Raw genomic sequence first — 26,575 nt, forward strand, 5'->3', positions numbered from 1 at the left:
TGCTACGGTGTTCATGTTCCTGTAATTTTAACTACAGCCTCTTCTATATCAGCTGCACTGGTTACCAATTTGTTTTAACCCACTTCCCCCACCCCAATTCAAGCTCAAACAAACCGAGATTTTTTGAAAAAATGTTTATTAGAGCTGAAATTTGATGGCACAGTAGGCCTAGAATTCTCTCTTTTCTCCTCCCTCCCAGCTTATTTGCTTTGTTGATGATGGGGACCAGTGAAGGCACAATGAGGCAGCTGTGAGAAGGAACAAATAGTTGAAGCATCTCTCTCCTTTTCCCACTGATCCCCCAGTGCATTCTGGGAATTGTAGTGCTTTTAATAAATGCCAGGCATTCTGAGAATTACTATTCCTAAAACACATAGGGGTGGGCAGAGACTGCAAGTATTTCCCCTTCTTTAAGCTTTCTCAAATCACCACCCCACATCACCAGAACAGGCAAGTTGTACAAGAGGGGAAAGGAAATTCTTGTTTGGTTCAGATATACCATCAGGCAGCAGCAAGATTTACATCACTCTGAAGGGTTTTCCAAGCTGCTGGTACTCTGAGCTGAACTTTATCTGCTTCTCTAATTTTAATCTTTAAATCCCTTCACAGACCTGCAGCACATATCTGAAGGATCATCTCTTCTCAAATGAACCTACCCACCAAGACCTGGATGCCGACACTTACTGTGAAATCCTCAGAATACTTTCCTGGAAATAAGCCTCACTGAATAGACCTAAGGAGGATTCTGGATAGACCTGTTAAGGATTTTGTCGAAGGCTTTCACGGTCAGAGTTCATTGGTTCTTGTAGGTTATCCGGGCTGTGTGACCGTGGTCTTAGTATTTTCTTTCCTGACGTTTCGCCAGCAGCTGTGGCAGGCATCTTTGGAGGATTAACACTGAAGGAGACACTGTCCTTCAGTGTTAATCCTCTGAAGATGCCTGCCACAGCTGCTGACGAAACGTCAGGAAAGAAAATACCAAGACCACGGTCACACAGCCCGGATAACCTACAAGAACCACTGTTAAGGATTGTTCTGTTAGACATATGAGAATGGTGGTAGCTGTGTCCAAGGCTTTTGGGGTGATGGCCCCAACTCTCTGATTCATTGCCCTTAAGGGATATGGAAAACCTCCTCCCTTCTGAACTTTCATAAAAGATACAATTTCTTTTTCTGCTTGGCATTTGGCAAATAGTGTTGTTATTAGTATCCTTCATATTGTAAGGTTTTGAGTAAGGTGGATTTACCATTTTACTCAATTGTTAATATTAACTGTTTTGAGAGCTTTACACTTACATTGAACTGCACTTGCCACGTAGCTGCTCACTCCCCCAATTTAGTTTAGAAGGGGCAAAAGTTTGAACATCACTTCACAATAAAATAGAAAGTCAAAGTTGATTCACCTGGCATCTGCCATTTGCACATATATCTAGGTCCTGAGGGCCACATGAAGTTCCATCCATCACTTTCTCTGTTACCAGTATACGCTGATCTTTTCCATTCGGAGAGCAAAATAATGCACAAGGCTTTTCTATAAGAAAAGGTTACCAAAAAAAAAAGTTAGCTTGAACATTATACTGTTTTTGAAGTAATATAGTACCTACTTATATTCTTACTATTTGTCATAGTACTTACTTATATTCTTACTATATACCAGATAGGAATTAAGCACACATTCCAAAGGGAACTTTACCTAGATGCATCCTATTAGATTGACTTGCACAAAATCACAATGCCTAAGAAAGCTCCATTTAAAATAGTTCTTCTTACGAAGGGCATATAGCCAACTCTTCCTTGCTCCTCCAGACTGAGTGGTTAGAAGACGATAGTGCTTTTCATATTAAACAAAAGAAGCTGAAGCTCTCTTCCTATTTTTTTTTTTAAAAAGAAGGGTAATGTTTTCATCAATGGTTAATTGACTTACTAGCCAGACATTAATTTGGATCCAGACTAAATTTTCCAGTGGCAAAATGGAACTTATCTGCCTTCTCCATCCCACTGCAGCCCACTCATCTCCTCAAAATGCTGTTCCTAGGGCATATGAAACCCTAAGGAATGTCATCGCGAGTGGGGAGGGGCTGTAGCGGGAAGAGGTATCAGGATAAATTGCCAAAATAGTCTTCATCTAAGCTATTATTAGTGAGGGTCACACCATCAACAAACCAAATCCTCTTTTATGCACATTAAGCTCATGGACAAGGCAGGGTATTCTCTTTTGAGCAGCAGTAAGGGAAGAAAACAGGAGGAATCTATTCAAAACAACAGACTCCTGTGGATTCTTTTTATCCCAAAATCTTCTCACACATGAAAAAATGCCTTGCCTTGCCCTGTGCCTTCCAGCACACATAGAAGGTTTGACAGTCACAATAGAGTCTTGTCTAATGTTTGCATGGTATGGAGAAGATAGGATCTAGTGTAAGCATATCCTATAGCTCAGAAAAGTCACTATCTGTGTGTTATGTTTTCTAAACCTCAACAAAACTATACCTTCACAATTAGAAAAGCATTGTGTGCTGTTGTGCAGCCAATATCTGCCCCATAACAAATATTTGAAAGACATTTTTGACAAACATTATGTCAAAATTATTCACTATATGAGGTTAGAAACTGCAGTGCATTTCTGCTAATAGTAGGGAATGATCTTCACCAATAACCCCTCCACCTATAGACCTCTGACATCCTCTCCAATGCTGTTGTTGCATGTGCCCTGTCCCCCAGGAAAAGCATCTGTTGTTAGGGCTGCAACAGGAACAGGAAGGTAAAGAAGTTGTCAGTGGAAATGTTAGGTGGGATCCAAGCCAAGTTCATAATGAACTTGAGAAGTAAGAGGTTTGTTTTCTAACCAAACGTATTAAGATATTCATCTGCATAATATTCATATAATGTAACTAAAAAAATCCAAGAACATGCAGGTGGATAATATTTTGTCTGGAACACATACTTTTCATTCAATAAATGTTTTCTGCTCATAAATTAGGCATTATACATTTTTAAATTATCAAAGGGGGAAAACCAACAAATTTCTATCAAGGTCAAGCACCAATCAAAGCCATATTGTAATGTCCATATTTTTAAATGACAATCTTGAGTACCATGATAGTATCATGAAATATCTCAAGTCTTATCTACAAAATCATAATGCTAGGAATAGGGGTTTTCTTACCTTCATCTATAACCGCCTGCCACTGCTGCACATGTTTCTGATATGATGGCCTGACACTGAAGACCTGACATTGCCAATCCCTGAATGCAGGTACTCCAGGAGGACAAGAAGGATTCTCACATATTTTATATTGTATTCTAGAACTGTGACATTCCCTCCCTTCACGAACTGGACTAAGGAAGACAAAACAATATAGTAACTTATTTGAAGAGGATGTGTTGAAGAGAGAGAGCATGCACAAATACTTTTTTTTATACATTGGTTTCTGTAACAAGAGGTAATAGCAGTGAATACCACCAGAGGTAATCATAATGCTTTCTTTTAGATGTCATTAAAGGAATGCAAGGTAAAAGGAAACCAAGCAGGAGATTGTGAGTATAACAATAAGAGCATGCAACAACATCCCCAGAGTAACACTGAATTGATATAGTTGCCCCAATTCAGAGATGTGAAACTCTCTCTACCACTGAACAGATGACCACTGAGCATGTGAAGAAGACTATAGTTTCAAAATAGTGAGGGAGAAGGTCCTACAAGTACAATAATAGGTCAACAGTCATTACTGAATCTCTGGATTGGGTATGGGCTGCTTATATAAACCAGGCTGTTGAATGTGGAAGATTCTCCCTCCCATCCATATCCCATGTTCCTACTTGCATACATATGCAAGATGTAGAATCTTTTCCATGCATGGATTGCCCATTGCTAGATCCCAGCCAATCAGTGTGCAGCCATATGACTGCAAGCCTTTTATTTTAGTCTATTAGTATAGTCCCATTTAGGGGTTGATTCCTCTCCACTACTAGGGATTCAATCTGAAGTTCTTCCATTGAAGTTTGAAATATTTGACAAAGCAGGGCCCCAAGACTAGTGTGGGAATCCCTTCCCTTTGCCCTGCCTTTTAAAACCCATTTCCCTCCTCAGTGTCTACAAATACTACGGACAATGGGAAAGAAACGTCTTAAATGCTATGAAGATAGACTTGTGCAATCTTGACTAAAATGCTGCCCTACTGAATTGTAAGATTGCACAAGAGCACTCATAAAGCACTTGTTCCTGGAGTTCACACTTCACAACTGTGCTCTCAGCAGAAATGCTGGCACTAACACAAGCTTCTATCTGTGTCAACATCGCTGCTGGGAGTACAGTTGCGGGATCCAGGAAACCGTGTAAGTGGCACAATTCTTTTATCCCACAATTATACTTCCTACAGAGATTCCATCACTTAAGTACGTTTTGTAAGTGCCAGAATCTCTGCGAAAAGTGCAATTTGGGGCTAATGAAAGCTCTGTAAGTGGCAGAATCACTTCCTCTAGCCTACAATTACACACCCAGCAGAGGTTCTGGCACTTACAGAGCCTTTTGTACCAGATTCCATTATTGAGAACACATTTGGAATAGAAGTGATTCCTGCTTTCTAAGAGCTATGGGAAGGAAGTAACAAGAGCACATTTGCCAAAGCTTAGGGAAATTATGAGAACATATTTATTAGGGTCAATAATCCTTGAGAAGGCATAAGCACACTCCTATAGCCCTTAGAAGAAGAAAAACCTCCAGTGCCCATGATATATGCAGACAGGGGTGGGGAATGGATCAGTGTCAGAGCTGGGTCTGATGAGTCCTCCAAGGATGAGGATGTTGTGGTAACTAACCCTGTAAAGGTCAAAACCCTGCAGACTCTGCAGTTCCTGGGCCCTCTGACTCCCAGGTAGCATCAGAAGTCAAGCAGCCAGCCACAGCTGCTGGGCCAGAAGCCCAGATAGCCCAAGAGTAGCTACCCCATTCAGAAACTGGGGCTGCACAGTAACTCACTAAGGAGACCCACAGATTGCCAGGAATCCCTCAGTCACTCCCCCCACCCAGAGTTCCATGAGCAGGAACAAGAAAGCCTGGGCAGAAGCTCAACTGAGATGGTGGCGTTCAAAGTTGGCTGCCTGAGGCCTCCTCTGCCCATGAGGCATCAGAAATCCCAGATCCTCCATGAGGCTTTGCAGAATGCTGGACAGGGTCCAGCTGTTAGTGCCTGCAGATTTCAGGCCACTGTTACAGCTGCAGGAAAAGAAGGTTTCACTTACCTGTAACAATTATTCATTGAGTAGTCACCTGTACAGTCCCACATGGGTACAGTGCACAGAGGCCTACCATGAAGAGGTTTTTGAAGCTCAAAATTGATTTAAGATATCTTAATGTCTTAGGATGTTTAGCTTCTTTGATTGGAGGTGGTAAAGGGTACTGAATGCCCTGATGAACTGTAACTGCAGGGGACATATGCATAGTCTTGCACAGGGCACTACTGACATAGTGGAGGCCATTTGAATTAGTATGGCAGGCTGGAAGCATAGTTTCTGGCAATGAAGTATGTTTAATCTGATTGCTAAGACTCTTGCTGGAGGTGGAAATGCTCTGGCTACAATGGAATCTAATGTAGTGCCAATGAATAAAAACTTTTTTAATGGGTTCCAACTTGGATTTCTTTGGATTGAGCTGTAGGTTCAATCCTTTTAGTACTCACAGTATTAGGTGTTGGCTTGGTACAATCAGCCAATCATTGAGATACGGATATATCTTTCACTCCACACCTTGTAGGTAGGCCACTACCACTGCTACCACCTTGGTGAACACCCTGGGTGCTTTGGTAGCCCAAAGGGAAGAACTGTGTATTGAAAATTGTTTTAAAACATTTTTTTGATTTATTATCAGTAAATGTTAAACCTATTTTATATTCCCGGTGTCGCATAAACGTTTCTCAGGCGAAAAGGGGTCGCGAGTGGAAAAAATTTAAGAAGCCCTGGTCTAGAGGATAATGGCCTGCTTCTGCTTGATCAGAACTGAGGGGAGCATACAGATCCCAGCCCTGGTCATAATAGTCACACTTGAGCTCTTGGTACTGCAATCAAGTTGATGTCAAATACAAATCCATCAGATCCAATTGGGATGGTGAGTCTCAATGGTAGGTTGAGGGGTTGGATTGTTGAAAAGGAATAGGAGGTTCTGAGTCTTATAGGTCACCTTCAGAAGTGGAACGGGATGAGTACAGTGGGTGGCCTGATGGAGAGGGTGTTCTCGGAATGGAAACTCCCTCGACTCGTTCCAGTGGTAGCTTGCAAGGAGCCAAGTCTTTAGGGCAAGAGGAGGACAATGACATTGACTCAGAAGGCTTCTTCATATGCTTCTGTTTATGGTGAGACTTTTCAGGTGGTGGTTCTGAGGAGCTATGCTCTGGAGATACAGCAGAGCCTGCAATGTTTCCTGTGCTCTTTACCAGGCCCAAGGTGACCCAAAATTGGTGAAAGAGCAATGTGAGGCATTGTGCTCTTCAGCACCTCAAAGGAGGTATTTTTCATGGTCATCTGCATGTGGGATTTTCAACCCTCAGGACCTGCTTTTTGTGCAATTTCTCAGTTTCTTTGCTCTAAGGAGGCAGTAGGATGAGGTAAAAATTGTTGTCAGTTTTGTGCTGGTTGAAAAAGAGACAGAGCTTTTAACAACAAACCTCTTTCAGCGGAAGAGAGAACTGAAGGAAGGGTGCTCTTCCCCCTTTATATCATGCTACAAAAGGCAAGAAACTGTGGTGGAGGGAAACAGAGTGCCCTCAGGTGTTTTTTGAGGTTCAGAAACCTTTCTGTGGTAGGCCTGTATGTGTGCAGTAACCATGTAGGACCACATAGGTACCACAATGATGAATTAGCTCCTATAAATAGCCTCAGTCCAACATTAGCTGTTGTAGGATCACAGGTCTGATAGTACTTGCTATCCCTGCCTTGGAACCTATATGCCTCTGGACTCTTGATGTGAGCAGGACAGTTAAACCCCATCCACTTAACTTTGTTGGATGTTTCATTAGCTTCCCTTGGAATGGTATTCAATTTAATGACTAGTTCAAGGGATGCGGGTCCCTGATTCTTCTGTGAAATCCAATCTAGATTTCACAAGAAAACAGAAGCCTAGGTGAGGACATAGGAGATGAAAGGGTGCATCTAGGCAGACTGGGGCTAGCTTGATTCTCAGTGCCTCCTGCTGAGTACCATGAGAGACAGTAAATGGGTTGCCATCTGAGGTGCAGCTGAGGAGAAAGGGACAAAATATTCCCTCTTGCTTGAGACCCAGATATTACCAGAAGCTAGAATAGGTACAAGATTTGTCCCCTCCCCTTAACTCTGTTCAATTTCTACCCATTTATGTTTTGTCATTCACAACACTAAAGTAAATGTGTTTCAGCTGGCAAGGCTGATAGTTTTGGGGTAAAAACTGCATCAGACAATACATGGCTCTTCCACGATTCTGATAATACAGCACAAACATACAGTACATCTCCTTCATATTCCATATAATGATCACAGATGAGAAACTATTTTAAAAATCATTTTAGTTCTAACTAACAAAGCTGGAGAACCCATGTCTCCTGTCTGTATGAATCACCGCACAATTCAGAGTAAGAAATTTAAAAAGGGGAGTAGTTTTTGTGCAAGAGGATGAAACCTCCTCCATGCTATAAACTTCTAGTTCTTGCTCGGTTTGAGACTGAGTCACAGGAGTATTCCCCTATATCATATCTCTTCAAAACCAGGAGGAAACAGGTATTATTAATCACAATAATATTATACAATTAAAAAGGATAAATTAATTTTATTTTACCCAGAGCATCTACGCTGTCGACTGCTGATTCCAGTGTTGCAAGTTCTGCTACAAGCACTCCATGAACTCCATTCCCCTTCCATATGACCAGCGAAAGGCATTTTACTGGTACATTCTCCAGCCTTACACCACTATTACAAAAATCAGTTCTTCTGTTATTGAGGTTCATCCAAAATAATTCATTTCCCTATGTTCAATCAGAACTTCTTAGAAAGTATTAGATTACACAAATGGACAGCAACTTCAGCTCAGATTTTTTCTCTCTGAGAATCTCCAGACACCAGTTTCTGCACTCTACAATCACCAACAATGAACTGAACTTTAATGTAATAATTAAGAAAAATACAGAAATGCTACACCTTTTAATTTCTGCTTTGCAGCCTGCAGAGTCCTGGTAATGCAATTACCAGGCATGGCTGTCTGGGACCGCTGAGGGTCATGCATGGCTTGCAGTTGAGAGAAACATGCAACTGCAACTTCTTTCTTCCTCCAGCTTCACCTGGGCTCTACTTGTAAGAGGCTGATAATTTAGATGCATCCACAAAGCCATCCCATCCTTGAATTGTGGGCATCAAATATTATAAGGAATTTTAGATTATCATTTTTGGTTTTTGTTTACATTCTGTCTGAGGATACAGAAATAGATTCACTTGTCCCAAATATAGTCTAACATTGCAATACTAAGGAGAGTTATTCCAGTCTAAGCCCATTAGTTTCAATGGATTGTGCTGAAAGGGCTTTTCTAAATAGGGTTCTTCTATTAGTTCTAGCCTCATACTTCTTCAGTTTATCCCCTGATTTCTGCACACGTTCTTGTGCCTTTAGTTTTTGCTTATTTTTTCTTTTCTTTTTGCTTTTGTCACATTTTCCCCCTGTTCTTTTGAGACTACTGTTACCGCAATCTTTTCCTGGAAGGTGATTTTGAGTCTGCGTTTTCCTCGTGAGTAATGTTTCTGTTGGTTTTCTTTGTCCTGCCCACACCCACCCACTTCCAGCCCAATTTTTGGACTGTCATCATAATCAAACCATCCCCCCCACCCTAAAGATGAGTGGTTTCATTTTTATTTTTTAAAGAAATGGCAATGAAATATCAATATATTGATAGAGCTTTGCAATGATAGTTTAGGCAAGTTCTCTGAATTCCCTGCTTTCTTATATCTCTATTGAGGGAACAGGCTATTGCCAAGCATGCACAAATATTAAAAAGGGGTTGCTGTGACACTACTAATGACAACAGCACCCTCCCTTGATAATTCTCATTATTTAAGCATGTGCAAAAGAAAATAAACTGACTCCACAACTGTGAAAATACAGAGGGAGGGCAGATGTGCAGAAGAACTGTGCTCAAACCATTCCAATGCTTGTGGATCAACTACTAAGAAAATCAGGATTAAGTGGAGTGGCGGAAAAAGCCCTAACAGGACAGTATTTTATGTGTGGGAAAAGACAAGAGTTGTACTTCTGTTTACTGTTCATTGTATCACGAAACACACAGATTTCAAATACTGAAATTTATTTACGAGCACAAAAGGTTCACACAATGGAAAGCCACTGTTTCATGGAATAAGTATTTTGGTAGTGTTAAGCCTTTTTCTTTTGAAAAAGGTTAGATGAACACTTCCGAACAGATGCTGTGAATAGTGATGGTGTAAGCCCTAATGTCTTTCGGAAGAGGACATTCATGTACCATGTTTTGAAACCTCGCATTTTATAATCAACTTTTTATGACGTGAAGAGGGCCTATGTATTATTATTTCACTTCTGGGCTTAACCTAAACTTTATCAGATTACCTGGAGCATTTGTATTATCATATGAATTGCCTCTATCACTTGAAAAGTCTCTGAACCAGTACTGTACATTGACATTATGAAAGTTTCTCCAGAGATAGAACCTATCAACATGACTGGATGCATTTGTATCTACAGCAGCCATCTGCAGCGTCTAGTAATGCCTACTGGCTTTCAGCAGCAACTACAAAACAGATATAATTTATGAAGTGGGACTATAACTGCCTAGATTGGGGAGACCTAACCATTACTCACTCTACCTTGAAAAGGCACACAAGATAAAATAGGTGTTTTAAGCTGACTTCCATTTGGAGTTTCGTGTTTGTCCTTTCGTATCTAGTGAAAATATATCTGGATTTTCATCTTCTGTACTTTATGATTGCCCATAATCAAAAGGAATGCACAGTTTGGGCAAAATTCATGAATACTTCTTGTTAAATGAGTTATTTTTATGCTACCCTTTTAAAGTCATTTTTAATAAACCAAGACAGTAATTCAGGAGGACTAGTATGTGTGTTGAGTGTTCTTAATAGGCACTTGAGAGTCATTTTGGTAACATAAGTTTTTCGAATCTTTGCATTAAAAGATATACAAGTGCAAAATCCATCCAAGATGCACATTATGACAATATACAATATATTATGCAAGGTTTTGGTACTGGAAAGCAATGCACTGATTATAATTATCCAGAACAATATTTTGTCAGATATGACCAACATCTCATTCAAATCACATTTCCAATTTTTTATTTCCAGTTTTACATTTCACACAAAATAGTTTTCTAAGTGGCTTCTTCCTTCTGAAAATGTGCAAGTCTTTATCCTGCACTAGTACCATAAATCAACTTTATTCTATTATAACTTGAAAATGCAGATGTGTTTGAAATCAGATGATGAGTAAAGTAGTAAACTGTATGTATTGAAAAGGACAATCAATTTATTGTATTCTAAATGTGTGTGATCATGGTTCTCAACATTTTTCATCACAGGTCTATAGTTCTCTAGGTAAGACACAATTTTGTCTAAGAAAGCACAAGTAATTGCTGGGGAAAATACAAGAGTGCTTGAACCTTGTGTATTAAGTAATACAATGATTTGGATTAATGCTTAATTTTCACTTTTTGAATACTTGGGCACCCGTGCACTTCCAACATGGCAACAGATATGATAGCTCAATGGTGGCAGAAGAGTAGGAACCATTCCTCTGCTACTAGTGGAGAGAGGGATTGTTTGCTCTGTAGAGAGGACCTCTATGCCTGTGAATTTTTGTGTATGAAACATTCTGGAGGACTTAAATACTCCAGGGACAGACACAATTGCTGTTACAACAGCAGCGAGATGAACAGTGGAAGAAAATTGAAGGTTTGTAGTAATAGATCCAGCACATTTTGCAGCTAATGGAGGTTTGTAGGAACCATGGAATTACAACATGATGAATAGAGAGAGCTGTGCTTTTTCAGCCAGCGTAGGGAGTCAAAACTGACCCAGGAGACTACCTGTGGTTTAACCCAGGTAGAGGTGGCTGTGCAGATCAAGGAGTTTGATGAGCACCTGATAGGCCTGGATGTGGAGTTATGCATTCAGTAGCTGAAAATCAAGGAATTTCTCTGCCCTACCTTCCAGCAGAGATGTGTGAGAAGCTAAAGCAAGCCCTACAGATGGAGAAAATGTCTTGAAGGAAGATGAGCTACAGGCTGCAGTCTTGGGGGAGGGGAGTTTCTTACAGCCTTCATCTCATAAATACTTATGGAAAAAATGCAGGAGCAAAAGCTAAATCTCTGTGAGTCAGAAAGAAATCAGCCACAGTGTTACCCCCAAACGCCCTACTTTCCTGGAGCCAATGAAGCCAAAGATGTAAGCAAATTCCATCTTGGAATTAAAGAATTAAGTGCAATAAAATATCATCCTATGATGAGATAGTCAAGTTCCCATAAGGTTCCTGTGAACAACTGCCCCATCCCTTCCTCAAGGGCTTGTGTGTAACTCCATGGATCTCCCCCACAAACCAAATGAACAACCAGTACTTGTAGGACAATAATGTGACATTCTACTATACTCAGAGAATACCAACAATAATATTTGCCAGTCAAATAATTCATTTAAGTACTTATATCAGCTATGATAACTTCATCTTCTGGCCCACTAGCATCCTCCTTGGAATAGCTTAAGGAACAAGAAGACTTGTTCCCATTATTGTGAGGAAAAGGTGGAAATCTGGATATAAAAGGACCTTGCGTTAGTCCCTACTAGGTCTATGTTTCCCCAGGTGGCAAACAAACCCCCGCTTTATTTGGAAGCTTCCACATGACCTTGTGGGGTTTGGTCCAACTTCTACCTGCAGCCAATCCAGAGGGCTCTTAGCTTTGGTGTCCCTCCCCACCTTTGAGTTCTTTAATAGAACCTTTTTTTAAAGAACAAGTTCAGCTGTTGGTGTGTATGGGGGGGGGGAATTGCCAGGCTCCAGAGAGGGGGCCTGACAAGAATGTTGTCTAGTTGGTGCTTCTGAGTCAACAAACAAGCAGGAAGGGGGTGAGGAAGGGTGGTGCCAGCAGTAAGTGGCACAGAGACTGGGCAAGTGAATACTGTCTCTGCATGTCTCAATCTCACTCACTGATGCTCGCACAGTGGGGGCAGCTTTTCCTGTCCCCAGGTGAAAGCAACTTAGGTTAGGTTCAGCTCCACCCCAAGGTCATCCCTATAGCACCATGACTTTTGACAATACTCATGCTTTAGCAGATCAGGCTAAATCTTTCTCCTTCCGTCTTGGAGGAAGAGCAAATAAATAATACACTGCATTGCCTCTTCAAATTTGCCTTCTTTTTCTTACCTACCTGTCTGCTGTTGTACTCATTATTTATTAAGATTGATTTAGCTCAGTTAGAAATTGCTCCTCTCTCTCATTTCCCCAAATATCATCCCAAGGATATGTGTATATTCTAAGGAGAGTTACTGCAGTCTAAGCCCATTCATTTTGAGACAGCAAGGTAGACTTCCCCTGACTATGGAAGATCCACTGATTTAGCAATTGGTAATAATCTCTTTTCCTTTCTGTAAATGTATTGAAATGTATTAGGACAGCAACGGAATAGCTTGTTGCTGGGCAGGATATCTCTGTGTGTGTATGTCTGTGTGCTAAGGAATTGGGGCAAGAGTCATGGAGGGTTACAGTAAACCATAACAAGAACTGGGTGGAACTGTTACTCTACTGCCGCCTCTATGTCTGTAGTGCTATCAGCTTTACCCTGAATGTTGATGGGTTGTCACATCTTGAATTTGGATAAATATCTCTCCCTCAGTACAATCGGAGCTCAGAGATTTCTGCCCATTAGGGCCTCTGAGTCAGCAGCTGCAAATAAACTGTTTTCTTGAAATAACGATCTCAGGTCTCTCTCTCCCCCCACGAACCCCCGTTTACCACATCATTTCCAATGGGCTCAGACTGAAGTAACTCTGCATAGGATTGCATTGAGACTTACCTTTCCATCCTAGTCAGATTTACATCCTTCTAAGCTAGACCTGTCATTTGCCTGCTCATGGTGGGCAAACTATCCTTGGCCACAATACCCCATCCTTGAGAAACTGAGGTGCAGGAGAAAAAATAGATGGAAAATGGCCTCCATAGTATATGATGCTCTAAGAATTTCCCACGTCTCTATGGTAAAGACTATTAGGATAAAACCCTAGAGTGTCTCCCAGAAGTGATATCACATCCTTCACAAACTCCACCTTCACAATTTCCCTATTCTATACCCATTGACTTAAATTGACATAGAAGGGTGTGACTTTGCTTGTAACAACGTCATTCTGCCTTGCAACAGCCAGATTCGTTTATGCTGCCACAGTTGGTTTCCCAGAGCTTCAAAAAACATACAGGCTTGAGCTAGCGGCCGAATAGATAAGAAAGTTGGCCAGTTTCCTCTAAACAAGACCACCTTAAATGCTTATCATTCATCGGACGGTAATAGCTCACTTAGAGTCTTAAGGTCTCATACTACTAAGGTAGTAAGATGGGCTAATAAATTAGATTAAAAGTAACAGCCCAATTAAAAAGACACATTAAAATAAAATTTAGGTAAGTAAAATTTAGATAAAATAGCTAAAAACAGGAAGTGCAATTAGCAACTCACAGCGACGACCTCACTCAACGCCATCTTTTTCCACAGATATAATGACAGGATCCCACAGGCCATGGCTCAGAAGGTACATATTTAAATGACACACATTAATATTCCCTGTTTCTATGCTTCCCTAGGTGGTTTGGCTAACAGCAGCCTGGAGTGATGGGTGAGGAAAAATCCTTTGCCGAGTTTCTTTACCCAGTGTTGAGCTCAGCAAAATTTTGGATGGGAGCCAGGCTCCTATAGCCAATGTATCTGACAGACATGTCCTTCCAGTGGGCGCCATCCTGAAGCCTGTGAGTTATGTGAAAAACAGAGACTAAGGAGTCCATCAGCACCATTTTGAAATCCTGCCATGCTTATGTGGCTAGGATGATGACAGCTGGGAAGGAGCTTATGGCTTGGCTTTAGAGGATGGGCCTCAGTGGTTCTGTAGAATATATCACCAGACAAAGACTTGTGGAAAGACTTTGATTTGATGTTTGGATCAGAGCTGCAGTTGGATAGGCCTGGGAAACAGTTCAGAAGTAGTAAGAGGGCCTTTTTCCATACTGACATTTTGATCAGAAATTTCATCTGCTCTTTTCGGAGATGCACCTGAAGGAAATTTTGAAAGCAGCAGCAAGAAAGACCCCAGACCTGAGAGCCTGGTCAGCTCCAAGATAAAGTGTGGTTCAGCTTGTGATCTTTGTGTGGTGAAAATGCACTTGTAATTAAGTGTTTGATGACTCCCCTACAGTAAATGAGAATTAGAGACAAGTGATTTTGAACTACAAGTGCTGTAATGGCTAAGATTTGAGCAATTGTTGAGATTTAAATTTCTATAATTGCAAAACTTTATAGCTAGATTCGAGTCCAGTAGCACCTTAGAGACCAACAAGATTTTCATGGTATGATCTTTCAAGAGCCAAAGTTTCCTATAAACTTTATATTTTGTTCAATTCTTTGTGCAAGTATTTCAGGGTGGAAAGAAAATGTTGAATTGCTGAAAATGTTGAATTGTCTGAATGTGCATACAGGCATAAAAACACATATGTAAATGAAATGTGATGCCTTAGATTAGCCACCATATACATGAAATTTAATTACTTAGGTTAACCACCATATGTTTCTGGACTGCAGCTGTTGAGGACAAAGAGGGATCATTCTTAGGACTTCTGCTAAGTGTGAAGACCACTCAAAATAAAATCAGAGTTGAGAGAATTCTAGCCATATAGTTCACAATCAGCAAGAAAGAACCTGAGAGCGTGCAATAGACAAACACAGTTCTGGAAATAATAAGATAAGAAGCAGGCTGTTCATGTGCATTCTCCTTTCCAGTGAATGCACTGGAGGTAAAGGTAATCCAGTGCAAAATTTCCACTTGTATTAGAGCTCTTCTTCCAGCAGATAAGCAAGAAAAAGTCTGCAGTATCCACATGCACTAAGTCCCCATTTTTATTTCCTCTTGCACAACTAATTTCTGGGCACTATAATACAGAAAGGGGAAAGTGCTAGGTGTAGCATACACAAGCAAAACTGTGTGAAGCCCATTTATGTTTCTGTTTGTGATTCATCTAATTTTTTGCAAGCTTTCTACAACACTTCTCAACAACAGAAATCTATATTATTCAAATAGTCCCAAAAAACTATCCCTTTTCAGGATATGAAAGATTGTATGCAGGAGATTAACATAGTGTTGATCTGCTAGTAAGCATGTAATAACTTAAAAAATGAGCTTGTAATTTTACTTTTTTCCCTCCAACATGAATTCAAAGGGAAATGATAGCAATTGCAGTTAAGGTTCTATTCTACCAAAAACCAGTTTTTACTACACATGGAATATCCTAAAGATGTGGCACTGAATATTATGTTTTAAAATTTCTGGGAAGGTAAACATGAATTAGAGGGGAAGGCAAAAATGAGATGTCTCCCCAAGTCATTGTGGATACCCTACTTGTAAATTTCTAATGAGGAACCTCTAACAATAATTTTAGTAGCGAGCTAGCCACTCCCAGTTCTGTTTAATTTGGGAATAGTAGTTAACTTATTAAATATAAAAATAAAGTCTGTTCAACATAACCAAATGAAAGATTATAAAATTTTAAACAAAAATAAGATGCACACAGAATGGCAGAATCAAGACTATAAAAACAAAACAAAACAATCCCCATATATTTTTGACAGGTCATGTTATATAGTACCTTTCCAATGTCACAATCAGTTCCATCCATTGGTGGATCCAGCTTTGTTTTACATTCCTTCTCCGCTTCCACTTTACACCATAATCCAGTGCAAATAACATGCTGGAAAGAAACAGACACTGATAATATAATAAATATTAATATAGAAATGTTCTGCATCAATTTATCTATTTGCTGTTTATATAAATTTTGAATGTTTATAGGCATTCCACCCATATGTCCTCAAATATTTCCACCTGCATGTCCTCAAAATAGGCCCCCGAATAAAACAGACAACAAGCAAAATAAAACCATAAGAAAAATCATTCTGGACTCAGACCACAGGAATTAAAACCAACTCCTTTAATTGAGTCCAGAAACAAATTCACTGGTTCCAGGTTTAAGATGCTAAATTCAGTGTGAATGAATTCTACTTAAATATAAAACAATTATGGCCCTAAGAAACTTGAAAATGGCACTATGTTGTAATGGTTAGAGTGTCAGACTAGGATCTGAGAGAACCAGGTTGAAATCCCCACTCTGCCACGTAAGCTTGCTGGGTGACCTTCAACCAGTCACACACACTCAGCTTAACCTACATCACAGGGTTGTTGTGAGGATAAAGTGGAGGAGAGGAGAATAATGTAAACCACTTTGTGTCCTTACTGGGAGAAAGATGGGGTATAAATGCAGTAAGTAAATAAATAAATTGCATGATGCTCTTTCTTCCTCCTAAATCTACTCATTTCTAGGATTCAGGCACTGCAAAGGTACTTACTTATAGATAACAGAGGTATAAGGTAATTACTACTCCAGTGATCTTATTCTTGCAGGCTGAAGAGAGTCTGTATGTGGTAAAATAGGCCACACAAACACCATGGCAGTGTGAAATATATTCATCTGACTCAACCTGCTAATCTTCAGTCAGAAGTTCACCTCTCCAGCCTTATCCTACTCCAACCCCACCACAACACACATACAATTCCTTTTTGATGTCACCAACAAGGTTGTTGGTTAGGGATATACTTGTTTGGTAACCAGTAACCCAGACTTTGTACTTCCATGACTATTCTTTGAAGAATCATCCTCCTACTTCAAACCACCATGGATGGAGGAGGAAATATTGAAAAACTCACTTGTTATAGATATCCAGAGCTAAGTAGCATATCCATGGCTTCCCTTTGCATTTTAATAAACTCCAGGTTTGGGGGGGCAGACTTTAGGAGGGAGGGGTTTGGGGAGAGGAGGATGCTCAGTGGGGTATAATGCCATACACTCCACCCTCCAAAGCAGCCATTATATCCAAGGGAACTGATATCAGTAGTCTGGAGATCAGTTGTATTCCAGGAGATATAAACACATCTATTGCACTGTGTCAGGGGGCAAAATGGTTGTCTCAATTCACCTAATGGCTATGTTTTAGATAGATTTACAAAGAATAGAAGAGACACTGGGCATTACATCAGTAAGGATACTGTAGAGAACACACTCAATTCAGTAGTCCTGACAAAAGAAGATTAGGGATAAAGCTCAGTTAATAAACCATCAAATAGTCTAAATACAGAAATTCTAAGAAAAGAAAAGAATTGAAGGCAACAATAATGCATTAGTTGATTCAAATTAGCCTATTGCTTTGAACTAACATAAATGAACTAACTGTAGTAAAGACAGCACATATTACAGAGGTAATCTCATTAACTTCAGTGAACCTCACTGCTTATGTAAGTCAAGTGAACAGTATTTTAGGATCTAAGATCAGATGCTTTTTACATCTATTAGATGATGAAAAGACTTGGAACAGTGACAAAAGCATTACAAGTTCTCCTTTGAAAGTCAGCCTGACATTTGCAAGCTTGACATTATTTTGTACATTTCCACATTTAAACTTTTATATGTAATCTAATAATAATTGAGAGTACACCAAGATAGTCTCCACCACTCTCCAAAATACAGCTCCAGTCTTTTAGGAATCAAGTATTTTGGAACATTGTCCAGAAACCCTTTGGATTATTATAGTGTAGGAACAATTGCGGAAATTCTAGTTCAGTACAGCAACTGTCTCTCCTAAAGCAACATAACTAGGAGGAAATGTCAAATCAGAAGGCACTTGTTAACTTTTCATTATTAGTATATATTATTAGTATATATAACTGAGATATAACAGGAGAAGAGCAGGAGGAGGATGAGCAGATATTATCCTATCCTTTAAGTGCTTGGATCCTGTGGTAAGTCAAGAGTATCATAATTACTAACATTGAATTCATCCCCAAGAAAGCCAGTGTAGAGTAGTGGGTAGAGTGTTGGACTAGGTTCTGGGAGACCCAGGTGGAAATCACCACTCTGCCATTAAAACTTGCCTAACCTACCTCACATGGTTGTTGTGAGGATGAAATGAAGAACAATGTAAGCTAATTTAGGGCCCCATCAGGGAGAAAGGCAAGATATAAATGAATAAATAAATAGGCATTGGGGAACATAGCACAGGTTGTGTGGGATGGGCTCCCTGCATGACCAAAAAGGATGTGCCCTGAATTGCCTCTAGGGGATAGGGCACAGGACAGCCAATTGTGGGGCTGATCCATTGGACATGGCCCCAGGAGGATAGTGATGGGTAGGAATAGTGGTTTCTACTGCTTCCAGCCCTAATACCAGCCCTCTGCCCTCGATTACCCCATCAGGCAGGTTGGGGAAGGTGCTGACAGCAGTTGGGCTGTCAACTGCACCCTCTGTCCCCAGCCTATGCTGTGCCAAGACCTGAGAAACCTGTAATCAATAAAGTTGTGGCCAATTCTTTCCAGCACATGCATCTGTGCCATTCTTCTCTCCCCCTCTCCCATGGTCTGGCCCCCACCCTAGGCACAACTGTAGTTTAGTATAGGAGCTTTATTTTTTTTAAAAAAGGGGAACAGAATCAGTGGAAAAAGAAATATCAAATTTACTCCATCTTGGACATGTGACATGGTTAACCCTGCCACCATGAAACACTTTACATTTCTAGATACTGAAAGTAACAGACAGGCTGGAAATAATCTGGAGTTTTGTGCAGTTAACAGAGTAAACATTGAAGAAACACTTCACATTTATTTATTATTTAATCCACTTCTCATTCCATAAAAGTATGTGAAAAGGTTAAAAATTGTTTTATTAGAGGATAAATAATAGAATTCAAGTGATACCTGCATTTCTTGGCAAAAGGCAGCACTTGGTCCAAAGAGAATCTGACACTGTTCATCTGCAGTATATGTCATTCCTGGCAGTTTCGAAGGAATAATCACAGAGTTGAGGCTCTGGGGATTTGTCTGCAACAAGCAGTTACTGGCCTTTGACCTGGCAATATACAAATATTAAGAAAATGGTAAATAGTAACAGAGGCTTGTTATTTCATTTACACAAAATATGCCTTTCCTACAAAGAATTTTCAAGTTTTAAAAAATAAAAAGAAAGTATACTACAAAAAGAGAAAAAAAATAACAACTAACCTAACAGGAGAAACATTGCTTTCAAAGATTCATAGAATTCATCTGGACTCACATCTGCATTCAATTGCTACTTACTGCACACAGTCTCTAGTGCAAACTGGTGAATGCATTGGCAACCCTCAGAAAATCTATGAGTGAAGTACCGCGTAGATCTCCCTTGTTGGATAGGACCGTCTCATAGTCTGATTTCAAGTATTCTATAAGTGAGCACTGAGTGCAGATACACTGTCTTTCCTTGAAATTTCAGTCAATTGCTCCAGTTTCATTCTAAGCATTTTGTTTAGAAGAATGGTCATCTACTCATGATCATTATAACAATATTCAATTACTTATTTCTTTAAAAAACCTGAAAAGACCTGGTAGTGTGTGTGTGTGTGTGTGTGTGTTGATAATTGCATACAACTTGCAGGCACTCCAACTAGAGGGCTTTACAATTTGAAATTTATTTAACACCCTGCACACAAGCCTCGGCTGGTATATGGGTGTCTGCATATGCTGAGATATTTGGAAATACTTGTGTATGCATTACCGTATATACTCGCGTATAAGCCGAGTTTTTCAGCCCCAAAAAAGGGCTGAAAAGTCGGCCTCGGCTTATACGCGGGTCAATACGGTAGGGTAGGGGAGGAGGGAGGGGGAGGAGGAGGAGGAGGGAGGGGGGAACTTACCTCCGCCGCCATCGCCGACAGGCCAGCGCGGCTTCCCCCGGCCAGGAGCGCCCTGGGAGGGCCTTTGCAGGGCCGGGCGCGATCGCTGCCGGGCGCGCCCGGCTCCTCCTGGCCGGCACCGGCCTCGGAGGGCCTTTGCCGGGCGGGGCGCGATCGCTGCCGGGCACGCCCGGCTCCTCCTGGCCGGCACCGGCCTGGGAGGGCCTCCTTCAGCCGCTGCAGGGGCGTGCCGCCGCTCCTGCCAGGCGTGCGCGGCTCCCCCCGGCCAGGACCGGCCTGGGAAGGCCTCCTGGGCCGCGGGGAGGGGGGCGCCACAGCCTTCGCCCGGCCTGGAGCGGCCTAGGAGCGGCCTGCGGGGCCTCCTGGGCCACTGGGGGCCCCCTGCCGCCACCTCCTGCCTCTGGATAAGGTAAGCCTGCTGGGGGGGGGAGGGGTTATGAGCCGACCCTCGGCTTATACGCGGGTGCCTAATTTTTCCCCATTTTTGGGGAGAAATTAGGCACCTCGGCTTATACGCGGGTCGGCTTATACACGGGTATATACGGTATATGGGTTTAATTTGACCACTGATGAAGGCCTGCTGGCCAAAACACGTCTGGCGTGTGGTATAGGTCTATAAGATGTCATTGTGACACGTTTTATCATTTTAATGGTTTTAATCCTTATATAGCCCCTTAAAATAAAATATATTTCTCTAATATTATTTTATCTTTTCCACCCAACCTTGGATACCCAGCGTTTGTTTTTTAAAGGTTGGGTTCTCCCCCCCTCCCCCGTTTTTCCCTTGTAAAAAACACCAAGGTCTTCTCTACTTTCTCTCCCCAGTTCTTTTTTCAACTCACAGAGGATCTGTCCTATAAAATCATGTGAGAATCCAGGTCTTCCAGGAGGATATCTCTCTAATAAATGTTTATCCCAGCCTTTCTGGAAGGAGCTCAGGGCAGTTCAGCTATCCTCATTTTATACTCACAACAGCCCTTTGAAGTAGGTTAGGCTGAGAAAGAATTATTGGCCCAAGGCTACCCATGACAGAGAGAATATTTGAACACAGATCTCCAAGTTTCTAGTCTGACACTAACCTGTCAAGAAGTTCGAACTGAATCACATCTTGAGGCTTTCATCATATTTAGTCATGTGACTGGACAAAATAAGCAATATTTTTAAAGTGAAGCTGGTATATTTACAAAAGTCTCCTGAATAATTCCAAAAATACAAAAATAATCTTAAAGATAGAGAATACAGTTGTTTCTGCATTGACTAGCACTAGCTAATTAAGTGGTTAACATAGAGTGATAGGTAACGTTCAAGACATGTAGGTAACTTTTTAAAATGTAATACAAAAGCTGGTACAAGGTGCTGAGACTTTGGCAGATCTGAAATTTATAGCCACCACAAAAATATGAAAAGACCGATGTTAAACAACTCAAATTCTTGAATAAATTACCTTAGAAATCTTTCCAGGTCTTCTCTGCTGCACCGAGACCATGAAACATCTCCAAGATTCTGCCCTTTAATCCATTCTCCAGACATGATATGGAGACCATCTGCACAAGATGGGTGGTCATTATCATGATTTATTCCCATGCTAAAAATGTGAAAATATTGAAAATAGAGCTTATTTTAAAGGGAAATATAATAAAAGGTTTTTTTTAGTATTTACAAAAAAGAGTATTTACTTCCTCTGACGAAGGACACTTTGACTCTCAAAAGCATATACCCTGAAAATCTTGGCAGTCTCCAAAATCTTGTTGGACTTGAATCTAGCTGCCTAAATAAAAGCTTGCCCTGAGATGGGCCAAGCTAACCTGATCTTGCCAGATCTCAGTGTCAACATATGTCTAAGTTTAGCTAGTCTGCAGTTTGTTAGATAGATCATACTGATCAGATTGACAGCTGAGTCAGGTGATTATGCTGATCTGAGCTAGTTTGTACAGCCAGAAATGGGGATTTCCAGAATGACTCATCTCAGGTGAAATGTGATTGGTCATGAATGTATATATAAGTCTATGCATTGAATGTAAGATTGTCCTGTTAGGAACGCTGGTGTTAGGCTAAACACTTTGATAGTCTGAGCAGTGAATGTTAACTGCTAAAAGACTCTGTGTAAATATTGTAAATAAACTGTACATAGCAGAACTGTGTGGAGTGAAGTTGCTACCAGGTGAACTCCTGAATTCCAGACAAGCTGTGCGCAACATCAGAAGCTAAGCAGGGTCATCCCTGGTTAATAATTGGATGGGGGACCACCAAAGAATGTTGGGGTTGTTGTGAAGAGGAAAGCAATGACAAACCACCTCTGTTCATCTCTTGTCTTGAAAACCTGACAGGGTTGCCATAAGTCAGCTGCGACTTGATGGAACTTTACACAAATTAAGGCTCATTTTTTGGTACAACAAATTTAAATGTAAAGTTGTGTTATTAAAAACTTGACAAAATGGTTGTACATAGGCCCCATATGCATGGATGTTCTGAATTTAATCCAGGATTTAACAATATACAATATGATAAATCTGACAGAGCAGAAATGCACAGACACTAGCTAGTACCACAGACAGGATCAGCATCCTGGGTGAATAGTAAGGTAAGCTGCCCTATTTTCTCTGATCCTCACCATTCATAAATCCAGAACATTGTCTTAACCTTATTTCCTTGATCTAATGGAACTGAAGACATTTTCTGCTACACTATGTTAAAAAGTCTAAATCAATTTTAAATCACTTGCATGACATGGTTAAGGAAGAGATATCACAAAAGTAGATTAAAATGCTTTCTATCTTTCCCAAATCTCTCCGAAAGTCTCCTCAAAGGATTTAAATGAGGAACAGAGATGTTCACTATCACCAAAAGCCAGATTTGGAATTCAGAATTAGAATCCTTCAGATATGGAATTTAGAAAATACGTAATTTCTGAATATCCAGAATTCTATTGAAGTCAATAGGAATAGCCATTTTTCCACTTTAAAAACACGCAAACACAAAGGCAAAACATATTTTACAAGGTTTCCCTCAGCTCTCTGACTATTACCCTCAATGAGTTGAGAAGATGTGGCAAGTGCACACGGCAGCAGCCACTGCTGCTAGGCAGCAGTGCCCAGCAATAGGAAATCACGGCAATCAGGACATGAACCCTGAACAGTGCAAATGCCACCAGAGTAGCACTGGTCATGGCACACTGGAGCAGAGGACAGATGGTTCTGGGGAGTGGGCAAATACCCTGGGCAACACTGGCAGACAGACTGGAGCAGCAGGCAGGCAGACAGTGGTGAGCCAGTGGTGACTACCTCAACAGTAGGGCTGCTAACTCTGAGTTGGGAAATCTCTGGAGATTCGGAGATGGAGCCTGAGGAGGGTGGGGTTTGAAGAGATGAGGGACCTCAGCGGGTATAATGGCTTAGAATTCACTCCCCCCCTCCCAAAGCAGCCATTTTCTCCAGGGGAATCTGTCTCTGTAGTCTGGAGATCCACTGTAATCTCAGATATCCAGGCCCTAACTGGAGATTGGCGACCCTACTCAACAGCATTGAGTACAGCACAGTTGAGTGAGTGAGCAAAGTCCTCTAGTAGCTGTTGACAGAAGGGAAGGGATAGAAGAAGGAGGCAGCAGGGTGAAACATGGCATACCCTGCGCAGAAGACTGAAATGTGCCATTCTCTGTTACTATTCAAGAGGGATTTTCTGCATTGTACAAAATGATTCCCAAACATACTTGGATAAATGATTAGGGACTGTGATCTATACTGCTGTATATTACTTATAAGATTGCCAGCCTCTATGTGAAACTGGAGATCTCTTGCTATTATAACTGATCTCCAGGTGACAGAGATCAGTTCAACTGGAGAAAATGGCTGCTTTGGAAGGTGGGCTCTATGGCATTATACCCTTGAAGTCTTTCTCCTCCCCAAACCCCACCCTCCTCAGGCTCCACCCCCCAAATCTCCATGTATTTCCCAACCCAGAGCTGGCAACCCTAATTACTTACTGTAAGTATGATCCTATTATGTAATTTTTACAGCACTTAATGTGTCATATAAATACTTATGCTATGCTTCAGTTCTTTCTGGTTGGTTCCAGACTTCTACAAACCTAATGTGTTGTTTACTAAATGTCCCATTTTGTTGATTGTATTGACTCACTATGACCTTTTATGCATGGCTATTTTGCTTGCAGTCACCCCAACAACTTCAGGTTGTTGTTTTGATTATGCATGCCCTTTCTGACCGTCAGAGGTTTCTTCACTCTCCCCCTGCATTTCCCCACGTTTTGCCTATATTTTTTAAATTCGAGATAAAATAGGTCTCTGAAAACGCAAGCAAAACGTGGGTTGGAAATGGCATGCATAATTAAAACAAAGAACTGAAGTCATTGGAGGGGTGACCATGAGGGAAACAACCATATATAAAAGGCCTATGTGTAATCTGTCTTGCATTCTTGTGAGAAAGGTGGACTATAAATAATGTAAATAAATAAAATAAATATATAAAGTTTATAAGATAAGTGCAAAATAGGCAGACCATTCCTGAAGGGGGGTTGAAGCTCTTCTGGAGCTGGCGTGGGGTCACAGATTAAGGTGGCAGCTATGCCAGCTTGGGGACAAACATATCGGCGCCTAAGCACTGCCAGCCCCCACCACAGCCACATCGCCATGCCACTGTGTGGGTTGGAGATGCCTATAGGCAGCTTCCACAGCCTTTTCACCCCGGGAACACCCCCTTGAATGGTGGCAGGACTGCTCCACCTTTTTGGGTGGTGCAGCCTCATTATTTTCAATGGGGCATTTCCCTCTTTTTCTATTTAAAAATGCTTTTTTAAGGCTCCACGGCTGCCAGGAAGCCTCTGAGGAGGTGGCATGGCTCCACTGATACCCCTTCAGGATAGTGCTCAAAAAAAGAGAAGATGTCTACTGATAGTTACCAGCAAGTATGGACAGATCCCTCCCCCATCATTTTAAATGAATGACCAACCCCCGAACAATATGGTACAAAAACAAAAAGTATCTTGTGGCATCTTTAAAACCTACCCATTTATTGCAGTATAAGCTTTCAAAGGACAGCATCATCACCACATACATAAATAGTATTTTATGTCAGAGGCAATCAATTTACCATGCATACTCACATACATAGGCAGCCTCCCTAAGACATCAGTACTTTCCCTGGGGGAGTTATTGACCTATCTGACCTCACTATCAGGCCAACTATCAGGCTTCCTCCTACTGAGGCTGCCCCAACCCTGTAACTGTAACATGGTGGTGAAGAGAAAACTGAGGGAGGAGCGCTCGCCTTGCCTCCATCACGTGACCATTTGGATGGGAAGGCAACCAGCTCCTGTCTCGAGATGGAGAAAGGGGAGAGCTATCCAGCAACACTGAAACTTCTAGAAGCTAGAGAAGTCTCATCTCCATGGCTAGTCTGCACCTGCATAGTCCCATGCAAGACTGCACTGAAGTCACAATGATGAACCAACACATACATGGGCTGGTGGCCTCTGCGAAAAGAATGGGAACTGCTACCATGTACACTGGCAGCCCTCATCTCATGGGAACCAATGACAGCCATACCACCCAAGGCAGACGTGCACAAAATAAGTGGGAGCCACTGCAGCTGCAAGCTGGCAGTCTCTATTCTGCATAATGCTGGCTAGTGCACACTAGAAGAAGGGAAAGTGAGGCTGCTTCTTCCCTCCCCCTCCAATTGGATGTGCCTATCCCTGGGCATTCTTCTTTCCCCCTTCCACTTCCATTGGTGGGTGGGTCCAGGAGGCAAGGCCCTTTCAAGGACCATTTTTATCTTCTAGTCCTCCTGACCCATGCCTAATAGCCATAATGCTCATGTTTTGGTGGTGATTTTAAGCAGTAACTGGAAAATCTGGAGTTTGTTTCCCAGTGTTTGCCATCACTCCATGCATAGAAGATAATATTAACAGTGTGATATGTGCTACTATTATTTGGGATTGTGACAAGGCCATTTCTAATGATCACGGTGGTCATCGTGATTATAGCCATGCTCTCTACTGCCTAATGTCAGGGATTACTGCAGAAATGTTTGAACAGTTTAGATGAGTGAAGAGGGTCCAGAGAACGTCATAGTGTCTCTATCTGCAGGAGGTCCAGAGAACAGCATAGTGTCTCTTATCAGAAAGACATAAGCAAAGAAATCAACTATTAAAATCCATGGAATGTTAGAAAAATTTTCTGGGACCTCTGAAAAACTGATACAATCATGAGAGAGTTAACTGCCAGATTGTGTTGAAGGTCAAAATGGCAGTTCTGAAGGCTCTACCATAGGAAGAGACAGGATTACCAAGGCAGTAGCAGAAATGGGACTTCCATCATTTTCGTGGAGCATTCAGAATCAGAATGCCTCTGCTGTTTATTCTTCCCCTCAGTCCCGGTGGTCACTACTAAACAGTTTTGCGACTCAGTGTCCCACAATCATTGTTGGTTGACAAGACATTCTGGATGGAGGTATGTATCTCACCAGCACCTTCAACTGTGCCTGAAAATATATAGGTAACCAGTGCAGATCTTTCAGCACAGGAGTGATATAATCCCTGTAACCAATCCA

General features: G+C 41.3%; 1 protein-coding gene across 1 annotated transcript in view; it reads right to left on the reverse strand.

Moving 5' to 3' along the window:
- Nucleotides 1–26,575, reverse strand: part of ADAMTS19 (ADAM metallopeptidase with thrombospondin type 1 motif 19) — a 117,961-nt gene that overhangs the window by 33,126 nt on the left and 58,260 nt on the right. The window contains exons 8-13 of the mRNA XM_056848030.1: nt 21,457–21,597; nt 19,042–19,192; nt 15,887–15,988; nt 7,799–7,929; nt 3,164–3,336; nt 1,404–1,531 (exon numbers count right to left, since the gene is read on the reverse strand). Coding sequence (XP_056704008.1) covers nt 1,404–1,531; nt 3,164–3,336; nt 7,799–7,929; nt 15,887–15,988; nt 19,042–19,192; nt 21,457–21,597 — 826 coding nt within the window. The remainder of the gene's footprint in view (nt 1–1,403; nt 1,532–3,163; nt 3,337–7,798; nt 7,930–15,886; nt 15,989–19,041; nt 19,193–21,456; nt 21,598–26,575) is intronic.

This window comes from Euleptes europaea, chromosome 4 (assembly GCF_029931775.1).
Source record: "Euleptes europaea isolate rEulEur1 chromosome 4, rEulEur1.hap1, whole genome shotgun sequence".
Lineage (NCBI taxonomy): Eukaryota > Metazoa > Chordata > Lepidosauria > Squamata > Sphaerodactylidae > Euleptes > Euleptes europaea.